This window comes from Osmerus mordax, chromosome 26 (assembly GCF_038355195.1).
Source record: "Osmerus mordax isolate fOsmMor3 chromosome 26, fOsmMor3.pri, whole genome shotgun sequence".
Taxonomy (NCBI): domain Eukaryota; kingdom Metazoa; phylum Chordata; class Actinopteri; order Osmeriformes; family Osmeridae; genus Osmerus; species Osmerus mordax.
This window is the reverse complement of record NC_090075.1, coordinates 3,099,039-3,124,630: the sequence shown is the minus strand read 5'-3', so window position 1 is coordinate 3,124,630 and position 25,592 is coordinate 3,099,039. Positions and strand designations below refer to the sequence as shown.

The window sequence follows — 25,592 nt, the reverse complement described above, 5'->3', positions numbered from 1 at the left end:
CGGCGCCGCGGCGATGAACTACATATTCGGGAACAACACCCTTTATCCGCGCGGGGGGCGGGGGGGCGGAGGGGGGGGGCACGGCGGGGGGCTCCACAAACAGAAGCAGGGGCCCAAGAGGGGCTCGTCGGAGGAGCTGCCGCACGCCCCGGGCTCCTCGTCCTCCTCCTCGTCCTCCTCCTCCCGCTGGCAGCAGCTGCTCACCTTCTTCGCGCGGAGGAACGCCTTCAGTGACTGTATCACGCCTGGATCCAGCCAGGTAACGCGCACACACACACACACATGCACCTGGTATAGGACGGGACAAGCGCTTCAAGACTTGCTGTGTGTGTGTGTGTGTGTGCTGTCACATTGCCTGAGGGGCAGGCAGGGGAGCAAAGTAGGGGTATCATAACCGAGTGGAATCTTTTGTTTGCTGTTTCTGAGAACTTCTTGTGATCAAGGCCCTAGAGGAGGGTTCTAGTTTCACCTGTGCTCTCCCAGTGCATTAACCTGGTCATTTACAAGTTTGTCGTTTTCCGACTGAATATAACAAACTAATTGCTAAATATTTGTTGTCGCAATCTCCATCTATTTCCTCTGCCTGTTTGTCTATCAGCTTGTATCTGTCTGTCTGTCGTCTGCCTGTCTGTTTGTCTCACTCTATCTCTCTCTGTCTCTCTCTCGCGCTCTCTCTCGCTCTCTCTCGCTCTCTCTCGCTCTCTCTCTCTCTCTCTGTGTCTCTCCTTCAATTTCCCTCTCCCTTTGCCTGCCTGTCGGTCTGTCTAGTGCCTGCAGCACTCAGTGGTCTGTTATCCAGCCAGCCTGAGCCAGTAATCATATTGGCTTCCCTAAGTGTCTTTTTCCCAAGGTGTTGTCTAAAGCACTCAGTGGATGACTGATGTTCCATTACCTGGTTTAGCAGACAGATCCACAGACTGGGGGGCTGCCAACACAGTCCTGCCAGTGAGAGAGAAGGGGATGGGTGGAGGGATGGGTGGAGGGATGGGTGGATGGATGGGTGGATGGATTGACAACCAAATGGATGGATGGGTGGGCTGATGGCTAGACTAGAGAGGAATTGAAGGGACAGGAGGACTTGCATAGGATTTATAGTAGCGAGTTGGAAGTCGGTTCTGTCTGTGTGTGTGTGTGTGTGTCTGCTCTGTCAGCCTGGATGATGTCGTGAACTGCAGGCCAAGGTGCTGACATGCAGACAAAGAGCCAATGGCGGAGGCTTTCCAGAGGCCCGAGCAGACCTTGCTACCACACAAACTCAGCACCATGACTCTTTAATGAACCTCTTTCTAAGTTCTTCTGAATGACCCGGAGCCTGTAACCACATCCATTTACAGCCTTCCATATCACCAGTAGCATCTACACCTACATCCTTCCTCACAGCCTAACAGTCTAGCCATGTTCCCTGCCACCTAGTTACCTTAACTTAGTCACTTAGCCAAGTACCCTTCCACAGAGGTACCTTACTTAGTCATATAGCCACCTACCTACCTGCGTACTCATCCAAGCTGCAAATAGGACGAGTCTTAATCTGTCAGGTTTCCGTGTAGAGGTTTATTTCTGGAGGCTAAAACATCAACGTAATATTCGTCAGCTCCTACGGGAGGTCTTCAAACACGCAGAAGTAAATTCTCCGACATAGACAGGAGAGGTTGTATCCTATTTAGCGTAGGTCCTAAATCCCTCATCAAACCACGGCCCGTGAAATATCAATGTGCAAACAAAGGCTCGAGGGGATGTTGTGAAATGGTGAGCCAGTGTGCAATCTGAAGACGACGTTCCAGGCCTTATCCGGCCCTGTTGTTTCCAGTGACTGTTGAACTGGGCTGGGCCCACTGGCTGCCACTCAGCTTCAGGTAACCGCACCATGTGACCTGTAGTCTACTGTAGGCTGCCACTGGATTTATGGTCTTCTCTTATAGACCGGAGGAGAGAAGTGATGCGTAGCAACTTTCTTGCTCTCTCTCTCTTTCTTTCTCTCTCTCTTTCTCTCTCTCTCTCTCGATCTCTCTCTCGATCTCTCTCTCGATCTCTCTCTCGATCTCTTTCTCGATCTCTCCCCCCCTCCCTTTCCCTCTTTCTGTCCTTCTCTCTTCCCTATTACTTTCTTTCTCTCTCCATCCCTCCATCTTCTCTCCATGTCTCCCCCCTTCACATTTCTAGCTCTGTTATTCTGCCTCTCGAGGTTTGGCTCTGTAATAATTAATGTGTGGAGCCGAGCTGAGAATGAAAGCTGCTCACTTATCCTGACAGAGCGTTCCTGACAGAGCGTTCCTGACAGAGCGTTCCTGACAGAGCGTTCCTGACAGAGCGTTCCTGAGGAGGAATCAGTGAAGGAGAGATGTAGTCAGAGAGGGGACTGGATGGCTTGGTGATTGATTACTGTTTGTTTGCCTCCTCTTAGGAGGAATTAGTCAAATAAATCAAGATGAGAGAAGAGCTATCCAATATAAAGTGTTTGGCATGCACTCTGGAAGCAGACACACACACACACACACTCACACAGTCTGTTCCCCCCGGAGAACGCCGAATCATCCTGCTGAGATGACGGAAACTTTTCTGCTTTCCCTGTTCTCAACGGGATTAGTCTGTGTGTGTGTGTGTGTGTGTGTGTGTGTGTGTACAGTATGTCTGTAAAGGTGACAACTCCATTTTTACCAGTGTTAAGAGTTAAGTTCTCTGAAAGGGAGAAATCCTCGGTCTCTGCCTCCATGTGACTGACTGACTGCAGGTCATTTAGGAGTCATTTGTAGTTGTAAATGAATAAAGCTTCAGTTTCCATTCACCGTTCCATCTATTCATCTCAAGTGACAGCCTTTGTCTTGTTAGAGAGATCGTTCACACCTCTCTCTCTCTAGGTCTATAGCTCTCTGCTCTCTCTCCTGCTCTCTCTCCTGCTCTCTCTGACAGGTGGTTGTCACTGTCTCACGCTCGTTTGCAAACAGTTTTGAATACCAATAAACAAGATATCATTTTAAACCTTCTCTTCCATCGATTATTTCTCGAATGGATCGAATCGCCGGCCGATGTAATGAATAAACAGAGACAGAAAAAGAGATGTACAGTAGGCACAAGGATGGACATCTGTAGTAACTGAATGTGTGTGTTCCCACATACTCATCGCCTTCCTTGAGAGTTCCATCAAGAGGTGATACAACCCCCGCCTCCCCCCCCACCCCCGCCTCCCCCCCACCCCCTCCTCCCCCCCACCCCCCTCCTCCCCCCCACCCCCCCCCCCCCCCCCACCCCCCTCCTCCTCGCCATCCCTCAGCCCCCGAGACTCAGACGGTTGCTCCCGACAACACTCAGGTCCCTCCCCACTCTCTCTCTCTCTCTCTCTCTCTCTCTCTCTCTCTCTCTCCTCACTGCGGTGCTCCGCTTTGGCTGTTGGCATGGAGACGTTACCATGGCAATAGTCACGCGATACGCGGTGGGTGTCTCGCCGCTCGCGTGCATACGTGTGTGTGTGTGTGTGTGTGTGGGCTGAGGTGGTGCATGCTAGGTTCTGGGGCTTGCGTGCTGGCACACTAACCTGTCATCTTCTCATGTGAACCGGTGGCTGAGAGTAGTGAACTCTACCCCCCCGCCCTCGCCCCTGCACAGTGTAGTGGCGTGGGCCACAAACGCAAGCTGAGGTACGTTTGGCTGCAGGAGGGCCAGCGAGAGGTGTGTGTGTGTCTGTGCTCCAAGTGGTGCATCACTTTCACTGTGTGGGTTGATTCTCGCTCAACAACTCTCTCCCACACACACACACACACGAACATGCACGCACACATACTCGCACACATACTCGCACACTCACATATGCGCTCTCCCTACATCTGTTTATCTCCCTCACTCTTTCTTCTTCTCTTTCTCCCTTGCTCTTTCTTTCTCTCTCACGCACACCCTCATCCTCCTACATCTCCTTCAAACGTGCGACTATTCTTAGCTGCTTCATAACTTCCTAAACTCGTCGATTCCGACTACCTAAACAGCCTTCTCCCCTGGCTCTCTATGATTCTAAGGGCTCTGTGTTTTGTTCCAGAGTCAGTTCTGCTTCTACAGCCAGAGGTGGTTTGGTGGCTCACAGTTGTCGAAGTCCCTCCTTGAAGCGTTTAGCTCAGCAGGTTAGCACAGTTCTGTAGCATGCATGGCATTGACTGTGCTGTAAGCTACTTAGGGACAGGATACAGGGTACATTGTGTAATCCTACCTGAAGGATCTTCCACTGACGGTGCCAACTGTCAAGTCCAATTCAAACACACACGCACCACATACACATAGACACACTGGAGCCAAACAAAGTTCAAGTGATACAGCCACTAGTAATACTAATGTATCTCTTTTCCCCCCCAAGTCACCAGCCAAGATCAGGTTGTAACAGATACGGACGTGTCTGTGCAGTCTGGAGGGATGGAGGGATGCAGAGAGGAGAGACAGGACTGTTAGAGGATATGGCCCCTGATGGTCGAGGCATCCTTCGTTGATAAAAATGAATGTCTAAGCAACGTGAATGTCTGGTGATTTATATTGATATTTTATTCATTTACCAGATACTTTTATCTAAAGCGATGTACAAATGGTGCATAACAAAAGAACAACAGAAGGTTAAAGATTATAAGTGCATAGAAGAGTCAGAAGTCAAGGAATGGTGTTGTTTACCAGCCACATTGCAAAGTGACCACATCTCAGCTACCAGACACCGTGAACAAAATGAACACTACATCTCAATCACGCAAGCGCACACAGACATAGATACACGCCGACACCCACAAACACGCACACACAAACACAAAGACACACACACACCAGCGCTAATCTATCTGGCCCTGACTGTAATGTGCATGCTCTATACCGTTGAGTCAGGAGCAGGATAATGGCTACTGTATCTGTTGTCTCTTAGGGTCTTCTGTCATAGCACCCATGTGTAGTAATGCACCACACAGGGCTCTATTGCATAGTCGAGCTGTCTATCCAGCTAACATCGTTATTGACCACTGTGGAACATTCTAGGGGGGTATTTGTGTTATTGAGCGAGGCTCCGGTGGATCTTAAGAACCTCTCAGGTGCACCCCTCCACCTCCTCTCTTGGCTGGCAGCAGGCTGCAGCATTACATTACATTTACATTACATTTAGTCATTTAGCAGACGCTCTTATCCAGAGCGACTTACAGTAAGTACAGGGACATTCCCCCGAGGCAAGTAGGGTGAAGTGCCTTGCCCAAGGACACAGCGTCAGTTGGCATGACCGGGAATCGAACTGGCAACCTTCGGATTACTAGCCCGACTCCCTCACCGCTCAGCCACCTGACTCCCTTAGCATTAGCACAGCAGGGTTATCATGGGCCAGAGTTATGTGTTGGCCCACTCGCTGGGTAAGTCCTTTATGTAGTTGGCAGTGTTTTGTTTCATGTCTTGCGTTAGCTCAACTCAGAAGCTCCGAGGCTCTGTGTCGGGACAGTGCTCTGCTGCTACTGAACTTCTGGTACCTGTGGTAAAGTTATGGATTGCAATAAATTGACTGATGATGTAATCAAATCCTTTTTTGAGTTTCTAATAGATTACTGCTGTATAACCCTAACCCCTAATTAGTAGCAGTTGTGGAAATGCTTTTTATAAGTGGAAAAATAAGTAGTTAAACATACACTTTTGTATACCCATATATTTCAGAACATCACTGATAGACCAGCTGTGTGCTTTGTCCAGATGGGCCTCTGTCACCCCCTGGTGTTGAGAACCAGTATTACACCCTTGACACCTCATTGAAGCTCTCTGTCACCCTCAACTCTGGGAGGCGTGCAGGGAAATTCAGATAATGCTCACCCTAAACATGGTGACACATGAGTTTTACATGCTGGGTATTCGTCAACATGGGAGGGCATGGCTGTATGTGTGACCACCATGATCTGAGGTTCTTACATTAAGACGCAGTGAACTGGAACATACTGTACAAACCCACCCCGTAATCATTCACCTGGCTAGTCAGTAACTCGGGGGTTATTAGTAGCTGGAATGTATTTGCCTTGTGTTCTAATGACTAGCTTGTTTGCACAACCTTCCAAAAAGGACCTGTTGTACAGAAAGGATTTGTGTTGCCTTAAAGAGCATTTGGATCGCTCGCTCTGAATCTCACTCCCAACCCCCCTCTCCTCTCTGTCAGTGTGTATGTCCATGTATCTATCCTCCCTCCCTCCCTCCATCCCCCCTCCATTTAATGCTCTCCCTCCTCATTGCTCCAGCCAGGGCTTTGTGAGAGGGTGGTTGTTAGCGTTGAGATGCTAACTCCCCCCTACCCCCCTCATTCTCCCTGCTCACTCTGGCCTCTCATACAGTACACACACAGAGCAGTGGTTCTCTGTCACACACACACACACAGCCACGCTTACACACACACACACACACACACACACACACACACACACACACACACACACACACACACACACACACACACACACACACAGCCACGCTTACACACACACACTAACTCCATGCTGCTGAAATAGCCCCCAGTGCTAGCACTTTGCATAGGGGTCTTACTATAGTACTTTTCTCCCCGAGCACCCTCCCCTCTCTCTTTCTCTCTCTCTCTCCTTTACAAAGGAATAAGTCAACAGTGAACTCGTCTCTGGTCCCGGGCGAGCCATGACACCCATCAGAGCCCCTCTCTACCGGAGGAGTGAGCTAACCTGTTTCAGCTTCGTGTGTGCGTCCAGCCGTCTGAAGTACATGAAATACCAACCCGTCTGTCCGTCCGTCTGTCTGTCTACCTATGCTCTTTCTATAGCGAGGCCTTAGGAGATGTCCCTGGCTTTGGTTTTAAGTGCCTTCTCTGAGACGCATTTGACTTTTCCCTCAAATATCAGATGTAGCCTGGTGAACACAGGCCACTGGGTGGGTCTAATGCTAGCTATAGGCTAGCTATGTCTCCCAGCTAAGTGTGTACGTGGCATTTTATCTATAGTTTTCATTTAGGCGCTCGAAAATCCTGTCCTTTATTGTTTGTTCCTGGCCTATAGAACTCTGTAGAACTCCCCAACCATGACATGCTGTTCTTGCGGTTCTCCTCCACGCGTGTTGAGGCGTGTTGGGGCGTGTTGGGGCGTGTTGAGGCGTGTTGGGGCGTGTTGGCGGGCATGTGTAACGTATCTCGTCCAGCGGGGTGTGTGATGTGCCAGTGGGTGAGGGGCAGCTACCGCTGGCCAGCAGCATCTTCCACGTCCGGAGAGCATGTTTGTAACCAGTCCTGGATCAGGATTAACTCACAGACACCACCCCCCTCCACGATCCCCTGACCACAGTGGTGGTCACCAAGACAACTGGACAGGCGGGGAACTAGGCCAGCACATACACGCTCAGGCACTCAAACATGTATGCAGAAGTGTGGCCATGCACAAACACACACATGCACACAAAAGCTCACACACACACACACACACACACACACACACACACACACTGTCAGTGCATTCATTCCAGTTGACCTAGCCTCACTTTAGCCCTTTGCTCTCTAATGCTCTGAGAAGTAAAAACAAAAGCTTGTGGAAGTAAATGGAACCGGTAGCAATGGACCAATCCCAGCCCTCCTTCCCCCCCTCCCTATGTCAGGCTCCACAGACGAGCGCTGAGCCCCATATCACTGTCTGTGCTCCGCATTGATTATTCATGCCTGGGTGCTGTCATGTGCAGTGCCCACCGGAGCTCATTAATTGGCGAGCGAGGGGGAACGAGAAGCAGAGAGACGGAGCGAGGGGGAACGAGAGGCAGAGACGCTGAGAGAGGGAAGCGGTGCAGAAGAGAGAGAGTGTGGCAGAGAGAGAGAGTGGCAGAGAGAGTGGCAGAGAGAGAGAGTGTGGTAGAGAGAGAGAGTGTGTGGCAGAGAGAGAGTGTGTGGCAGAGAGAGAGTGTGTGGCAGAGAGAGAGTGTGTGGCAGAGAGAGAGAGTGTGGCAGAGAGAGAGAGAGAGTGAAGAGATCGCTCAAAGACCGGCTCTGTCCTCTCTCCGTGGAACACCGCTAGACCAGCCGCCAAAGAAAGGAGAGAAGAAAGACAGAATCCATTCTTCTTCTGGACCACTCATACCTTTCGTCTCCACCTCCACCCTGATTTGCTTCTTTTTTTCCCTTCTGGACCTCCAGCTTCAGCCTCCATCTCTTGCTCCATCCAGCCTCGCTTGTCTCCATCTCCAACCATGACCACCTATTTCCACAACCACGAGTTCTGTTGCGGGCCCCCGCAGGGCTGTGGATCCGCCATGGGCAAGGCGAAGCCAGGCCAGGCCAAGGCACAGCCCCAACCTCAGGTCCGTGTTCACCAGAGACTCCTTCAGAACCAGGACCAACTGGTCCAGATTCACAGGCAGCAGCAGCAGATCCAGCTACAGCAACATCAGATACTACAGCAGCAACTGCACTCTCCGAATCATCAACTACATCTGCATTCTCCAAACCATCTGCTCCATTCTCCGAACCATCAACTACATCTTCACTGTCCGAACCATCAACTACAGCTTCACTCTCCGAACCATCAACTACATCTTCACTCTCCGAACCATCAACTACAACAACATTCTCCAAACCATCAGCTACATTCTCCGAATCATCAACTACAACTTCACTCTCCGAACCATCAACAACAGCTTCACTCTCCAAATAATCACCTACAACTACGCTCCCCGAACCAACAGCAGACCTTGCTGCAAGTATCTCCGAACCACCTACAGACTTCGAGCCACCAACAGCAGCTGCACTCGCCTGTCCAGCAGCCTCAGTCACCCAACCACCTTCACCAACAGCTCCAGCAGCACCAGCACCTGCTCCAACAGCAGTCAGCAGTCCTGCACTACCAGCAGCAGCATCCCCACTACCACCATCACCATCCTCACAGCCAGATGCAGCACACCCCTCCCCTGAACCTCAAACCGCTGGCCTCGCCACAGCTGCCCCTGCAGACTCCCAGGGCCACCTACAGCTCCTGCACTCTGCCGGCGTCCGTGTCCAAGAGCAGGAGCCGGGGGAAGTTCACCAACCTGAGGGACAGCATGAAGAAGAGCCCCACCAAGAGCAAGGTCAAGGCCAAGGTCGGGGGCAGGTGGGCGGCGGCCGAGAACGCTTGGACCACCCACTCCCTGGAGAAGCCGCCACAGATGCAGGTAGGTCTGGAGGAGAGGAAGGGGCCCGGGTGCTGCGTGGGTGGGCGTTTGGAGGGTCGTGAGGAGAGGACTCCCTCTCTCTCTCTTTCTCCAAGCCACCGTAGGGCTTTATGCGTTTTGAGGGATCTAGCAGGATGGAGAGTAACTGACGTTCTGTGTGTGAAGAAACCAACATGGAGGAGACTCCCACAGGAAGTGTCTCTGCTGGGCTTCCGGGATGGGAGCCCTGGGAGGATGCAGGGATCCTGGTCAAGTGGTTCTTTTATTCAGGGCGCTAATATTATTAACTAATAGCAACAATGAGGGCTGGTAAGTGGCACATCTGCAGCTGAAAAAGGAAAACATAGCCCTGTTTGTGTTTGTGTGTGTGTTGTAAGCGTGGCGTTAAAAGAAATGCTGGACAGAGCGAGTACACAGTGTTGCCATGGTCACTCTTATTACAACAACATCATGCTCTCTTATTAGAATGAATGTAAGACGGTGAAAGAGAGAGAGAGAGAGAGTGAGAGAGTGAGTGAGAGATTGAAACAAGTTGCTATACTGTAGTAGAAGACACGACCAGCACCAGATCAAGGATCAGTTTGAATTGTACTGAACATTTGAGTGATCTGTTTGTATTTGTCATTTACAGTGAAGATTTGAACTGTTGCACATCGTCATTCTGGTCTAACATACTCTCACTATAGTTGGCCTCTGGTCCAGTCTAGCTAGACTGGTTTAGTACAGTGTTCTAATCAATCAGTCAATACCGCAGTGTATATGTGTGTGCCAGTCAGTCAATACTACACTGTGTCCATGCGTGTGAGGGCTGGTGTGTATGCATGCATGTCACCATGTGAGCTATCCCAGCGCTATGTTCCACTTCAGTCAGCTCCTGTTTGAGTAGAGTTTGTTCTGTGAGACGGGAGGGTGCCCCTCAGTCCTGATCCAGGCCACATCACGCCACGCCACGCCTCAGCTCCGTCAGGCTCAGCCGGCACAGTGCCGTGCCGACAGGCTGCTCTGGAACCAGCTGCTTACATAAAGCACCGCTCGCCGCGGAGGTCAACTATGGATCGACCAGCCACATCAGTCTACGGGGGTGTGTGTGTGTGTGTGGGGGGGGGGGGGGTAGGTTTGTTGACTGCCTGGTGTACTGTAGGCTTTTTTGTTGCGATTTGATTGGTTGGTTAGCTGTTTGGCTTCCTAGCTACCCAGCTGGTAAAATGGATAGCTGTTGGTTAGTAGGCTGGCTAGCTTGCTGGCTGGCTAGCTGGCGGTATGGCTGGCTTGTAGGGCTGCAGGCAAAATATATATATACAATCTGCTGCACACACTAATATAACATGCATGTTGTAAACAACTTCTTTAGAAACACGGTTACTTCGCCCTCAAACACACACTTACCCATGGTGGGAGATCAGGGATCCTTTGTCTAGCAGTGCTGACACAGTGGCCTCCGCAGGAAGGACACACACTCACACACGTTCACACACACACACACAGTTGTATTCACACCTCAAAACTGTTTGAAATTGAACGCTGCCATGTGTCCATAGTCACTGATGAGGATCGTTGGCAGATGATAAGATACTCTCACCATGTGTGTGTGTATATAGTGTGTCTTACTGGCCGTGCTTTGTCAGGTCCAATACAACCCCCCCCCCCCCCACACACACACACACACATACAAGCTCATCCCAGTTATATAACACACAAACTGGCTCTGCTTGCTGTATGGCTACTTCTGTCAATGGAGCTAGCGGATGTAATAGGATTACAGCCAGCTCCACTGGGGGACTGTCAATGGGTGACAGGGCCGGATGCAGCCTGCTTTGACTGGGGGGGGGGGGGCAGTAAACATTTCTGGAGGGGTATCATGATTACGGAAAGGCATCGTAATTTTTTTTGATTGATACCGTTTTTGAGACTGCTTAACGATCCGAGTGTTGGGTGAGCTGACGGGAGGGGGGAGGGGTGAGCGGGGAGGGGGGGTCTTAGCTCCTGTTGGGCCCCTTCACTGTGGGCCTAGATGAACCGTTGCTAACCCTCCACACTGTTTTTCACTCTCTCAGATCCACAAGAACTCTTACGGAGTCTGCCTCCTCTTTGTGACCCCGTGTTTTATCAAACTGGCCTTGTGATTGGTCGTTTGAACGGCTTGTTGTGTCGCATCTTTAAGAGTCCTGTTTACCTCTAGTGTTCCTCCAAGCCGGGCGTGGGTAAGAGGATTTGCATGTTTGCTGTCCAGAGTGCTGTGTGCCAGAATAAAGCCTGTCAGGGGTGGGGGGCTCTGCGCTAATCCTGCCGACTCTTATCAATGGGGAAGCTGAGAGGGCTGTGCCTTCTCCTGCCTGCAAACCTTCCCTCTCATCCTCACAGCCGTAACGTACACACACACACACACACACACACAAACACAGCAGCTGCAACTGTCAGCCAGTCCTGTCACATCAACAACATCCATTCAGAACATTCAGATCTGACACAGTATTCTGTCTCTCTCTTTCGCTCTGTTTCGCTCTCTCTCTCTCTCTCTCTCTTTATAAATCCTCCCCCCACTTTCGTCCACACTGCTCATCCCCCTCTCCACCCAACATCCCAACATCTGTTTGGATGTGACTGTGTTATTGCATCAATGTTGCGTGTTTCCATGGCGCCTGGTTCCTGCCACCCTTCCTATTAGCATCCCGATCTAACCTTTGACCCCCATGGTTGTGTTTAGCAGGCAGATGTGGCTCCTCCCCCAGCTGTCATAATCCCTGTGATCCCTACCGAGGGCCCGCCCCCCACTGCACCCTCACCGCAGCCCTCGACCCTACCGGAGGAAGCCACGCCCACCACTCCCATCGCCATCTCCCCGCCCTCCTCTCCATCTGCGTCACAGGTCCTCTCCCCACCCCTCTCCTCCCTCTCCTCCCTCCCTCACTGCCTCTCTGCTCTGTGGCAGCGCCGTAAGCTTGCCCCTCTGGTCACTGCTCTTCGGACTGCTGTTGGTGCCGGTGCTGGAATCTGAGGGATTACTGGACGTAGCCGGGATAGGGGAGGTTTCAGCTGGACTCTCTCTGCGAAGCACGCTCCCTCCCTCTCTCTCCCTCTCTCTCTCTCTGTCTCTCTCTCTCTTTCTGGTTCTGCTCCGCCTCTGCTGGTGCTTCTCTGTCCTGTGGGAATCCTGTCCTGGGGTTCTGCAGAAGACCCTGGGTGGTTCTGGAGCTGCCGGCGCCAGGCTGCTGGAGGGTGGATGGACCGAGTGGTGTGACTGGGCCTCGACAGGGGTGTGGATGCTGAGGATGCGTGGGCCACAGATGGACCTCTGGGCTCCAGGCCTACCCTAGTGGACAGGACTGGACAGGGTAGAACTGGACAAGACCGGAAAGGAGGAGACGGGACTAAATAAGACAGGACAGAGGGGGACAGGGTGGGACAGAAAGGACGAACTGGACAGGACTACCCGGTACAGAACCAGGTAGGACGGGACAAAACAGGACAGGCTCAGGAGAGGACTGGACTCGACAGGACTGGACTAGACAGGACAGGATGTCATGCAGTGGAGGGTAGTTCACTGCTCTTCCCAGTCGATCCCCGGCCCGTACGACACTCACAATGTTGTACCAAAACATGCGAAGAGTAAGTTTCTCCGCTTGCTTTGCCGTCGGTTTGGTTCGTCGGTGGCAGTGTGAATCCTGTGCCCTTAGAAAGTGCTCGCGAACAAAGCAGATGTGAGCTCACCTGCCTTTCTGTCTGATTTCCCTCTCCCAGGCCAACCCTCCACCCGTGGTGGTCAACACGGACAGCCTGGACACCCCCCCATACGTGAGTCTTATTTTTCTCTCATTCTGGAACTAACACTGTATTCATTTCTCCAAACGTTCCATAACTGTGCAGTTGACTGTATTTACATTTACATTACATTTAGTCATTTAGCAGACGCTCTTATCCAGAGCCACAGTAAGTACAGGGACATTCCCCCATATTTTGTATAATATATGTGTATATATATATATATGCAATGTTTATTGCAGCTTCAGTAAATACGCCGGCTCCAAAAATACTTTAAATAAGCATAATACACTTCTTTTTTTTCAAAAGTTTTGTAGTACTTTTGTCTGGCCAACGGTACACACGCTAATACACGCTAACAACGCTAACATCGCCTAATCAGCTGTGCAGTTATTAACTGATGCTTGTCGCCTTACGTAGGGAGAGTGGTGGGGACGGATCGGGGTCACGAGGAATCTGGGTTGGACATGTCCCCCCTTTCCCCAGTGCCATCTGCGCGCATGGCAAACCCGGCGAACTTAGTGGTACAGGATCCCTCTGTGCGCAGGGCAGGACGTCCCCTGATTTGCTCTCCCTGGTTCTCACTGCGATAACTCATCGTTATCATTTTCTAATCCCTCACCTCCAACAATGGAACGCAAATCTACCGGGACATGATCCTATTGTACTGTGTACAGTACAATTAACTAAGTGGTGATTGTTGGGTAACTTTCTGATGTGTGACGTAATGCTACTCATATTCCTGTTCAATACCAGTCATTTATTATTTGTTGGTTGAGAAAGGAATAAAGAATATTGGTTTTGTTCAGAGGAATAGTCATTGGCTTTCATGAAGGAAGCCACGGAGGAGAGATAATCTACTAATCCATGTCAGCGACCGGAGTTGGGCATTCTTTGCCTCAACAGTTGGCATCAGCGTCCGACCGGTCAAGGCCGATAACGCAGGAGGATTTCTTAGTCCTGTTGTCGACCTTTAATCAATGTTTGGATATGAAGAATAAAACTCACAGATGAGGTTGTCGCATAGTGGAGTTAGCATCGTTAGCATAGCATCGACAGAGCCTGGCTCACAGATGCCTGTGAGCCAGGCTGGGCATAATGCATAATCTAATCTGGGCAGTAAAATGCCTTGGGTTGAGTTTGAGATTATAGTCATTGAGATTACGTGGCATGTGGCATGTGGGGGGCTGGTGTCTGTGCCTGTTATACCCAGGGGGAATCATGGTAGCGTGCACTGCCATGGTACAGGGAGACCCAGTAGGCTACAAAACACTAGCCTTTCAAAGTGTCATGAATAGTACACATTTCTACAGTACATTTGTCTTACGGTAAGAGAATGTCATGTCCTTAAAGATGCTAGCTGTGAATGGAGTAGTGAGCAGGGAGAGGTTAGCTGGGAGGCTAAAAGGGGTGGGGGGAGGGGGGATAGAGAAAAGAGTTGCTATCTTGAGGTATTCCTCTGAAATACCTGGCTCAGACACACCACCTGCCTGTAGTGTCTACAGTATGTCTGTCACTGTGTGTCTCTTGGTCTGTCACTCTCAACGTTTGTCTCTCTGTATGTCTGTCTGCTCCTCCACCTGTGCCTCGTGGGTGCAGCAAGCCTAGCGGAGGGATAGGTGTGTGGTGTCGGGGGGGTGTTGTTTATATTGTTATCTCTGCAGTAGTCGGGTTAGTGGCAGGCTGCAGCTTTCCCTGCCTCCACCCATCTGGAGAAGCTCCGCTCTCCACTCCTCTCCTCTCTCCCTCACTCCTGCCTCCTTCCCTCCTCTCTTCTTCACTCTTCTCTCCCTCACTCCTGCCTCCTTCACTCCTGCCTCCTTCCCTCCTGCCTCCTTCACTCCTCTCTTCTTCACTCCTCTCTCCCTCACTCCTGCCTCCTTCCCTCCTGCCTCCTTCCCTCCTGCCTCCTTCACTCCTCTCTTCTCGACTCCTCCCTCACTTCTGCCTCCTTCACTTCCCTCTCCTTTACTTCTCTCTCCTCCTACCTATAGCATACATGCACAACTGTATCAATTACAGTGTTAGTATTCTACAGTATAGCATACATACGGAATTGTGTCAGTGTAGTGTCCGTATGCTACAAATAGCTTTCATACATAACTGTGCCAGTGCAGTGTCACTATGATACAGTGTGCCAGTGCAGGGGCCAGATTTGTTGTTGCAGAGCCAGTTTGTATTTAAAGTCCTATCAGAGAGCTTAACCCCTAGTTATAGGCTCCCTCTCATCTCTCCATCCTCCCTTCCATCCATCCCTCCATTCAACCAGAGCTCATAGCCTTGTGTAACTCATGCTGGTCTTGTAACCAGAGATTATCTATTGGGTGTGTTTACTGCTTCAACTTTTATTTGGGATTGCTAAAGCTCTGTGTTTATTTGTGAGAGTGTGTGTGTGTATGTGTGCGTGCAGAGAGAGATGAAGCACACGAGTGTGTTTACAGGTGTGTGTGTTTACTGGTGTTGTAAGAGTAGTTTCATGTTCATACCATATGTATCGATCTAACTATACTAAATTGAGGGCGGTTTTAAGAGCAAAATATTCCGTAGTCACGGAGCATTTCTTTCACGTGTACATTCAAATCAAATGTTTCCAACTGCCATCATGCCATCATATTCTAAAATATTCCAAAACTTGAACGGCTCAGGATAAGGTAAATAACAGTTTTTTACTGGACGACAGCAGCATATCCTCCGGGCTCTCACGCGTGCACGTAAACTGTCCTCATATCCTCCGTGCGTGATGTCATTAATGAAGCCGTGATGGGGTTACGCCGACGTGTGATTTCATCGTTTCATCCCCGTGTTTATCCGTCTGACTCAGACGTGTCACATCAGGACACAGGCGGCGGGAGGACAGGGTGTCATGGAGGTGGTTCGAGGACACACACTCTCGTGATGAGAACCGTCTGAGGCGGACTCCATTGAGCGGGGCCCGGCGTCGAACCGATGTCACGACAACAGTTCTGATACGCGCACCCATCCCTGACGTTCAGTATCCGCTGATATTTCACTTTTAGATAGACTAGATGGGTTGGCTGTGATTCAGCGATGAGGTCTAATATCTGTGGGACGATAAATCGGTTGGGTTCTTCTTTGATTCAGAGTTTGCCGTCAGGGTATAGGTGTTTCCATGGGGACTGGGGAGAGAGCAGACACAGAGTTTTTTTGCGGTGGGCCAATGTTTTACCAGGGCTTGTGATTGAGCAGTGAAGTGGTTTGAAAGCATTGGTGGAGTGTTTGGTCTGACTGGGGCAGTGAGGGTAGTGAGGGTGTGTGTTCTGGGGGGGTGTTTGGTCTGACTGGGGCAGTGAGGGTAGTGAGGGTGTGTGTTCTGGTGGGGTGTTTGGTCTGACTGGGGCAGTGAGGGTAGTGAGGGGGTGTGTTCTGGGGGGGTGTTTGGTCTGACTGGGGCAGTGAGGGTAGTTAGGGTGTGTGTTCTGGTGGGGTGTTTGGTCTGACTGGGGCAGTGAGGGTAGTGAGAGAATGTGTGCTGGTGGGTTGAGCAGGCCGGCTGTCATCCGCTCTGTCCAAACAGGGCTATCAGCTGTAATCCCTCTGAGATGATCCCTCGCGGCGCCCAGAGGAACACAGAATTAGGCTCAGAAAACTCTGCTGCTGTGCTCTGCCCTGTGCTGTTCAGCCATGTCCACCTCTGCCTTGTCCTGCTCTGCCCGCCCAGCCCTACGTAAAAGTGAAAGAGAATGTTAGGAACCTACCTGTGTGGAAGGGTGAATGTAACGACTATCTAACATGTTTTGTTGTTGGTGCACAGTATGAATGTTCCTCTGCAATTATAGTTTCTGAAGTCTCTCTCTCTCTCTCTCTCTCTCTCTCTCTCAGGTTAACGGAACAGAAGCAGATTACGAATATGAAGAGATAACGTTGGAACGGGTGAGAAAATGACGATTCACACACCCAGTATCATTACCACACACAGTATCATTACCACACCCAGTATCATTACCACACCCAGTATCATTACCACACCCAGTATCATTACCACACCCAGTATCATTACCACACACAGTATCATTACCACACCCAGTATCATTACCACACCCAGTATCATTACCACACCCAGTATCATTACCACACACAGTATCATTCCCACACACACAGTATCATTCCCACAGACATCAGTTCATGTCAAAAAGAGACATAAGATAGTGGAGTTTTTGTATGACTTCAGCACGGGGATGGCAAAGAGCAGGTCACTGTCCCTCCCTCCCTCCCTCCCTCCCTCCCTCCCTCCCTCCCTCCCTCCCTCCCTCCCTCCCTCCCTCCCTCCCTCCCTCCCTCCCTCCCTCCCTCCCTCCCTCCCTCTCTCCTCACCCAGGGGCCTCCTCTTCTTTCTCCAGTGACCTGGTTCAGTTAGCTGCTCTGTCTGCATCACTAGGTCTGCAGTAAGACACAATGAGACAGAGCCCGAGACACACACACTGTTCCCAACTACACACACCACACACACACACACATACCGCCTCGAACCACACATACAACACACAGACCAGACCGAACACTATAGCACTCCTATTCATCGCACATGCATCCTCCCCCCTACCCACACACAGACACGCTTCTACCATTAACCGCTAAAAAGAAAGTTCTAGACTAACTATAGTCTTTCTCTTCACAAACTCAACACCAGTCTCTGTGTTATATTATAAACAGTACACTAAACAATTATGTAACCTTGCTATTTATTGTTTTGAATTGTACTTGTGTGTTTTACTCTGTGTGTGTGTGTGTGTGTGTGTGTAGGGAAACTCAGGCCTAGGCTTTAGTATAGCAGGAGGAACAGACAACCCCCACATCGGAGAAGACCCCAGCATCTTCATCACCAAGATCATCCCAGGGGGGGCCGCGGCCCTGGACGGCAGGCTGAGGTACACACACACACACACACACATATACACACACACGCACACATATACACACACACGCCCCAGTGTTTGGTCACCAACAAATCAGACTCTGACTACATGCCCTGGCCTCGGTGTTCCGTGCCTGTGTGACCCCTCTGTGACCCCTGTGTGACCCCAATGTGACCCCTGTGCAGGGTGAACGACTGTATCCTGCGTGTGAACGATGTGGATGTGCGCGAGGTGACCCACAGCCGGGCGGTGGAGGCCCTGAAGGAGGCCGGCTGCATCGTCAGGCTCTACGTCCGCCGGAGGAAAGCCCACAGCGAGAAGATCCTGGACATCAAGCTGGTGAAGGGACCTAAAGGTGAGAGTCAGCACAGGGCCGGGTCACTGGGCCAATACCCCCCTCAATAGAGTCACCACCATGGGGCCGGGTCACTGGGCCAATACCCCTTCCTCAATCAGGCCGTATGTTTGACTTTTTCTGCTGACTTTGTCAAATCTGCAGCGACGGCTTTAAGAGGCTTTTGCTGAAATAACCGGTCGTTGTTTCTCCCTCCCTCCCCCTCTCTCTCTCTCTCTCTCTCTCTCTCTCTCTCTCTCTCTCTCTCTCTCTCTCTCTCTCTCTCTCTCTCCCCCTGTCTCTCTCCCCCCCTCTCTCTCTTTCCCCCCTCCATCTCCCAGGGCTAGGGTTCAGCATCGCTGGAGGAGTAGGGAATCAACATGTCCCAGGAGACAACAGTATCTACGTCACCAAGGTCATCGAGGGCGGGGCGGCGCACCAAGGATGGGAAGCTGCAGATCGGAGACAAGCTCCTGGCCGTAAGATGCTAGCTCCTCCCCCTTATGCATATAGTTCCTCCCCCTTATGCATATAGCTCCTCTCCCTTATGCATATAGCTCCTCTCCCTTATGCATATAGCACCGACCCACACTCACAATAGGGTCTATCTGTAGGAAACCCCCCTTTGGGTTTTTTGTGCAAGCCAGGCAAGATCAATCAAGCATAGATCACTGTTTGAAATGAATTCAAATAAAAATGTTGCCCAGTTCTTTATCAAAGAGTAGCATAGGCCAAGGCACAGTGTAATGTTATAACCTAAGACAAGGCCAACATGCACACACACACACACACGCACACACACATGTGCTGTGTAGCACTTCCCCTGATCATATCATGGGTCATTAAGAGTTCAATGACAGAGCAATGCAGTAACAGACATTCATTCAGTCAGATCGTCTTGATTACATTACATTACATTTACATTTTGTCATTTAGCAGACGCTCTTATCCAGAGCGACTTACAGTAAGTACAGGGTCATTCTCCCCGAGGCAAGTAGGGTGAAGTGCCTTGCCCAAGGACACAACGTCATTTTTGGCAGAGCCGGGGATCGAACCAGCAACCTTCTGATTACTAGCCCGATTCCCTAACCGCTCAGCCACCTGACTCCCTTGATCCAGACACTAGTTAACAAGCGTGCCTCACAGGATTAGAGGATGTCCCCGTCTCTGCTCCGACAGAGTGCTCTCAGGGCTCTCAAAGCTGCTGGGAGCAGCGTTTGTTAAACTGCTTCATTCATTGGTTGATTTGGTACCAGTGAGCTGACAGTTCGCTCAAATGTATCATTGCTTAGAAGGTCGGGTACCGCTTTCTGTCGTTGTCAAGAATGATACAGAGTTTGTTGACGTCAGCACATGTTGTCGACTTAAGTAGTTGACCTTGTTGGCCTAAGTGCTTGTGTTTTCTTGTGTGTGCGTGTTTGTGTGCCTGTGTGTGTGTGTGCGTGTTTGTGCGCCTGTGTAGTTTGTGCGCCTGTGTGTGTGTTGTTCGTGTGCCTGTGTGTGTGTGTGTGCGTGTTTGTGTGTGTTCGTGTGCCTGTGTGTGTGTACGTGTTTGTGCGCCTCTGTGTGTGTTCGTGTGCCTGTGTGTGTGTGTGCGTGTTTGTGCGTGTTTGTGCGCCTGTGTGTGTGTCCAGGTGAACTGTTCCTGCCTTGAGGAGGTGAGTCACGAGGAGGCGGTGGCAGCGCTGAAGAACACCCCAGACGTGGTGTACCTGAAGGTGGCCAAGCCCACCAGCCTCTTCCTCAACGACAGCTACCCGCCCCCCGACCTCAGCAACTGTGAGTGGGCACCGCTGCACGCCTGCACAAACACACACGCGGAAACGCTCCAAGGAAGTCCACAGCTTCCAGAATAGACAGGAACCGTTTGTTTTACATGCGCACACAACACACACAGACACAGACACGTTCAAGAGACAAGTTCCAAGAAACACCGAAGAAAATTTGACGCTGATAAGACGCATGCACACACACAAACACATGCACACACACACACACATTTCCCCCATATTCCCCCTGCTTGACTTATCTGGCCATGTGCAGCCCTGCCCAGAGACCATCTGTCACATTGTCATTATTGTTGTGACTGACCCTGCTGACTTGCTTGCTGGCTGACTTACTAGTGTCTTATTGCTTTATAGTGAGGGGGAGTGGGGTGGAGTATTTCAGATGGATGTTATTGATTCATCTGAAATCATTCATCCAGAGCTATGGCTGGTGGTTGACCTCGTCCCTGTGCGTTACAGCTCCTCGCTGGAAGACATAAAGCATGCCCAGTCCCCATTTTTCTGTCTCTCTGTAGGTGAGGAGGGCGATCGGATTAGCATTATGAGCCTAGCGCCTCCTCGGTTTAACAGCCTTAAGGATTAGCCACACATGCTAACTACCTTCCCTGTGAAATAGGACTTTGCATGATCGCATGTGAGTTTGGTTTCTCCCGTGTTTCATTGGTCGACGTCCCTCTGTGTTTGGGTCATGTGACCTTGTGTGTATGTGTGTCCAACAGCTTACTCTCCCCAGCTGGATAACCAAATCAGCCCTTCCTACCGAAGCCAGCCTCTCACCCCTCCCACTCCGGGCCGCTACTCCCCCCTGCCCCGGAGCAATGCTGGGAAACGATGAGGTGACGAGGTGAGCTGGGACCGTGGAGCATTCCAGCAGAAACACACACACACCTCCCAAGGGGAGTTCTCTCTCATTGAACTTGGAGGGTTACGGCTTTCATCACGAGTGTGTGTGCGTGTCCTTGTGTGTGTGTGTTGTGCGCGTGGCATTAAGAGGCAGTGAGGCAGCGAGGCAGATGGCCGTGGCGTGGTGTGCTGACAGTCATCTGCAGATGGAGGACGGAGCACCCGGGTCACACACCACCCAGGCCAGAGGGCCTCGCTGGCTTTAATCCACTTTAATGGAAGGATTTGCGCCCTATCAGAAGAGCGTCACAAACACACACACACGTCACAAGGCCGTTACCAAAAATATATGTTCTGCCGTCATGAGCCTAGGCCCCGCCCAGTCACGTCGTTTATTCACATTTAATTTAAATGGGTATTAATATTATTATTTATTTTATTCTTTTTGGTCAAATCGGCTAAGCCGGGGATCAAGGCTCTGGGTGAAGCTCGTGTTTCCGTCTCTGGGTTAGAAGAGCCTGAGGGGTATTGTGACGAGGACTACGCCTCCCATGCTGTCGTCTGATCTTATTGAACATAACCTGACCGGGAGGGTTATCCAATGGGGCGTTGTCGGGATGAGTGGCAGGACCGGACGAGGGGGTTGACACGGGGCGGTGGGGACACCTAGTGGTCAGTGACGGGAAGTGCGTCCGTCCAGAGAAGACGCTAATTTGTACTGGATGAGAACGGGAAGGCAGTTCTTTCCTCACCTCTCATCCTCTCCTCCCCATTCCTCCTCCCCTCCTCTGATAGTACGTACCGTTGAGAACATGACGTCTGGAGTGGGCCTGTAAAAGCACAACGCTAGCTCGGTGTCGTGTCAACAACCCTCGATCAGATAAGCTGCCGTTATACCTGAACGTGCCTCCATTTCGCCACTAGAGGGAGGGCTGGCTCCAGTTATAGATCCGTAGAGGAGAGCAACTCCACATGTTGTCCACTCTCGTATCCTCCGTCCTCCGGAATCCAAACAGCCCTTTTATAAAAACCCTTACCTCTCTCAGATAGCCTCTATCGTCGAATGTGTGTCGTAAACAGCTCATTGTATAAGAGCGTGTGCTTGCGCCGTGTATGCGTGCGAGGCTGTGTGTGTCCGCAACTTTGCGCGAGGGTTTGGGGTGTGACTATATTGGCGTGTAACAGTCTATAGTTGCGTGTGATGTTGTGTGTAACGGTGTGTGTGTGTGTGTGTTCCAGGGAGCCCAGGAAGGGTGGTGCTCCACAGGGGGTCCACAGGGCTGGGCTTCAACATCGTGGGGGGGGGAGGACGGAGAGGGCATCTTCATCTCCTTCATCCTGGCTGGAGGACCTGCTGACCTGTGTGGAGAACTCAGGAAGGGAGACCGCATCATCTCGGTACTGACACACAGGCTCACATGCGTACAGTTGTAAAACACAGACCCGAGGGTGGACACACACAGACAACCAGACATTAATGATTGATAGTGATGCCTTGGTTTTATTGATCAGGTTATATTGACCGGAGCTAACTCATCGACCCCACCAGGCCTCCAGTCGTTTCTGCTCATTGATCCGTGTCAATGTGTGTGTGTGTGTGTGTGTGTGTGTAGGTGAACGGTGTGGACCTTCGCTACGCCACCCACGAGCAGGCTGCAGCAGCTCTGAAGAATGCCGGACAGACGGTCACCATCACAGCCCAGTACAGACCTGAGGGTTAAGCAGCCCTCCCAATCACAGCCCAGTACAGACCTGAGGGTAAGCAGCCCTCCCAATCACAGCCCAGTACAGACCTGAGGGTAAGCAGCCCTCCCAATCACAGCCCAGAACAGACCTGAGGGTAAGCAGCCCTCCCAATCACAGCCCAGAACAGACCTGAGGGTAAGCAGCCCTCCCAATCACAGCCCAGTACAGACCTGAGGGTAAGCAGCCCTCCCAATCACATCCCAGTACAGACCTGAGGGGAGGCAGCCCCTCTCAATCACTTCAGACCAGTACGGACCGCCTCTGCTCAGCACCAACCACCGATGTACCCATGTGAAACCAGTACTGGCCGGTTTTGAACAAGTTAGAACCAGTGCGGACTGATTGCTGATTGTGTTCTCGTGTCCAGAGTTTCCTGTGAGAGAGCACTCCATTCCCGCCCATCCTCGTCATGAAGGCTGCCCATAGACCTTGTTAGGAGTGTGTTGTACCCATGGAGGACAGACAGAGCATAGACAAAAAGGAGACATAAACAGTGAGAGGTGAACCGACAGAGAGAGAGAGAGAGAGAGAGAGGAGAGAGAGAGAGAGAGAGAGAGAGAGAGAGAGAGAGAGAGAGAGACAGAGAGAGAGACAGAGAGAGAGACAGAGAGAGAGACAGAGAGAGAGACAGAGACAGAGAGAGAGAGAGAGAGAGAGAGTCCAGAACTTTCGATGCGATTCGCCTCTGTCCTCCGGGTGCACCAGTGGGAGTGGTTGAGAAGGTCATCACCTCGGTAACCAGGTTACTGCTGCTGATTGGCTTACCTACTCTGATGTCATGGCAACAGGCCCCCTTTTTAGCATTGGGAAGTGAGAATAGTGCATCCTACCACCTCAGGGTCTCACAAATGTGTGTGTGTTCTGTTGGCTAAGAGCCAGGTGTTGTCTTAGGGGACTGAGAGAGAGGCCACATTAGGACAGATGCACTACGCAAAAAAGCCACTGTGTATACTTGTTAAACTGAAAGGTGTTCCTCGGACCATGTGTACAAATGTGTGTGTGCACGTGTAGATGCGTGTGTCCGTGTGAGTGTGTTTGGGTGTCTTTGGCTTTGCGTGCGTGTGTTTGCGTTTGTGTGTGTTTGCGTGCGTGTGGTGTGCGTGTGTAGGTTAATGTCGTGAGTCTCCTACAGCGATCCTGGATGTGACTAGCCTCATTCGTGACCAAATCTGTTCTCCCCTGAATAGTACCTTCTGTCCACTTACTGTCGAGTGGTGTGTGTGTGTTCAGGGTCCTATGAGCTCGCCTATTCACCAGGTTGTGTGTGTGTGATTGTGCGGGTGTGATTGTGCGGGTGCTTATCCTATTCATGTGGAGAGGTTGTTCCTGATCGCTGAACTCTGTGGTACTTCCTGTCCCTGGCAATCTTTAACAAACACACTTCCTGCCAACGCCACTGTCAACTAGGGGTCTTACCTTGGCCAGGGTAGAGGAGTGTGTGTGTGTGTGTGTCTGTGTGTGTGAGTGTCATGTTGTAGAGGAGAAGAGAGAGGTTAAATGGAAGAGAAAGGTCAAGTCGGAGATAGAAGTAGAGACAAACAGGACAGTGAGTTGAGAGTTAGAGTTGGAGAGGCTTAAAGTAGCAGGGGGGAGGAAGCGGAGGAGAAGAGGATAGAGAGAGAGAAGAGGAGAGAGAGAGAGAGACAGAGAGAGACAAAGAGAGAGAGACAGAGAGAGAGACACAGAGAGAGAGAGACAGAGAGACAGAGAGAGAGAGAGAGAGAGAGACAGAGAGAGAGACAAAGAGAGAGAGCGAGACAAAGAGAGACAGAGACAGAGACAGAGAGGGGAGGTGTAAGGGTGCTCTGTGGTCAGTCTGGGGCCGTGTCCAGTCCTCCTCAGGGCACCTTCTATTTCCACCAGCAATCACACACCTCCCAGCACAGTACTGGAGCCAGGCCAAGCAGGCGCGACCATGCTCAGCACACAGCACCGTGCCGTATGCCTCAGCAAAACCCCCAAGCCTGACCAGCAGCCAGCTCAGCACAGGTCAGCAGGGAGGGGGAGAGGAGGGGAGGGGAGGGGAGGGGAGGGGAGGGGAGGGGAGGGGAGGGGAGGGGAGGGGAGGGGGAGGGGAGGGGAGGGGAGGGGAGGGGAGGGGAGGGGAGGGGAGGAGAGGAGGAGAGGAGGAGGAGAGGAGAGGAGAGGAGAGGAGAGGAGAGGAGAGGAGAGGAGAGGAGAGGAGAGGAGAGGAGAGGAGAGGAGAGGAGAGGAGAGGAGAGGAGAGGAGAGGAGAGGAGAGGAGAGGAGAGGAGAGGAGAGGAGAGGAGAGGAGAGAGGAGAGGAGGACCATGCATTAGCGTAGTCTATTGATACAATAATAATAATAAGGGAGAGTTATTCCTCCTCCTCCTGTTCCTCCTCCTCCTCCTTTAATGTCCTCTTCATCTTTCACTTTTTTGTTCTTTTATCTAATACTCTTTTGTTTCCTCTCCCTCCCTCTCTTTCTCTCTCTTTCCTTCTCTCTCTCTGTTTGCATTTCCTCACTTTCTCTTCTCATCCCTCCCTCCCACCCTCTCCCAGTCTATCAGTAAATTGGGAGTATCCGGTCCTTCTCTAGCGTCCTGGCCCAGGCAGTAATAGCCTCTACAGGCGTTCTGCGGCTCTTTCAAGGGGGCTGGGCTGAGAGGTGGGGTATGAAGCAGAAGTGTTTCTGCAACAGAAGAGAGTGATGCGTTTGGGGGAAAAAACAGCCTCATAAAAGAAATGAGTCATAAAGGAAACGGATGAAGCCTTTTGTGGTGTTAATGATGATAGTCGCACAAGCCAGTCGCCTGGGAAGATGGGTTCATGTCGCTCCCACCATCCACGCTGTTATTCATTCATACTTAAAGTCGAGATGCTTCCGTCGAGGACGATGCCTTTTTCGTAACAACAGATTAGTGTGTGTGTGTGTGTGTGTGCGCGTGTGTGTGTGCTTATCCCCCGAGGCTCTCTGGGGTTCCTCTCGGCTATGATTGACGGGTCCGCTAATTCTTTCCATTTTTAATACAATGCTAATACATTCATTACCTCATTAAGCAACAGCAGCAGTTGCCATAGCGATTAATTGCTATCAGTGTACACATCACAGATGGTCTATTGAAGAACTAGTTCTGGTAAAGGCTAGGTCTGTGTCAA

General features: G+C 51.2%; 1 protein-coding gene across 1 annotated transcript in view; it reads left to right on the top strand.

The window, feature by feature from the left end:
- Positions 1-25,592, top strand: part of dlg1a (discs large MAGUK scaffold protein 1a) — a 52,026-nt gene that overhangs the window by 23,408 nt on the left and 3,026 nt on the right. Inside the window, 14 exon segments of the mRNA XM_067229443.1 lie at positions 12,868-12,921; positions 16,729-16,779; positions 17,650-17,774; positions 17,948-18,117; positions 18,438-18,535; positions 18,537-18,575; positions 19,731-19,875; positions 20,603-20,700; positions 20,702-20,727; positions 20,875-20,879; positions 21,966-22,024; positions 22,026-22,124; positions 22,340-22,442; positions 22,840-22,847. Coding sequence (XP_067085544.1) covers positions 12,868-12,921; positions 16,729-16,779; positions 17,650-17,774; positions 17,948-18,117; positions 18,438-18,535; positions 18,537-18,575; positions 19,731-19,875; positions 20,603-20,700; positions 20,702-20,727; positions 20,875-20,879; positions 21,966-22,024; positions 22,026-22,124; positions 22,340-22,442; positions 22,840-22,847 — 1,080 coding nt within the window.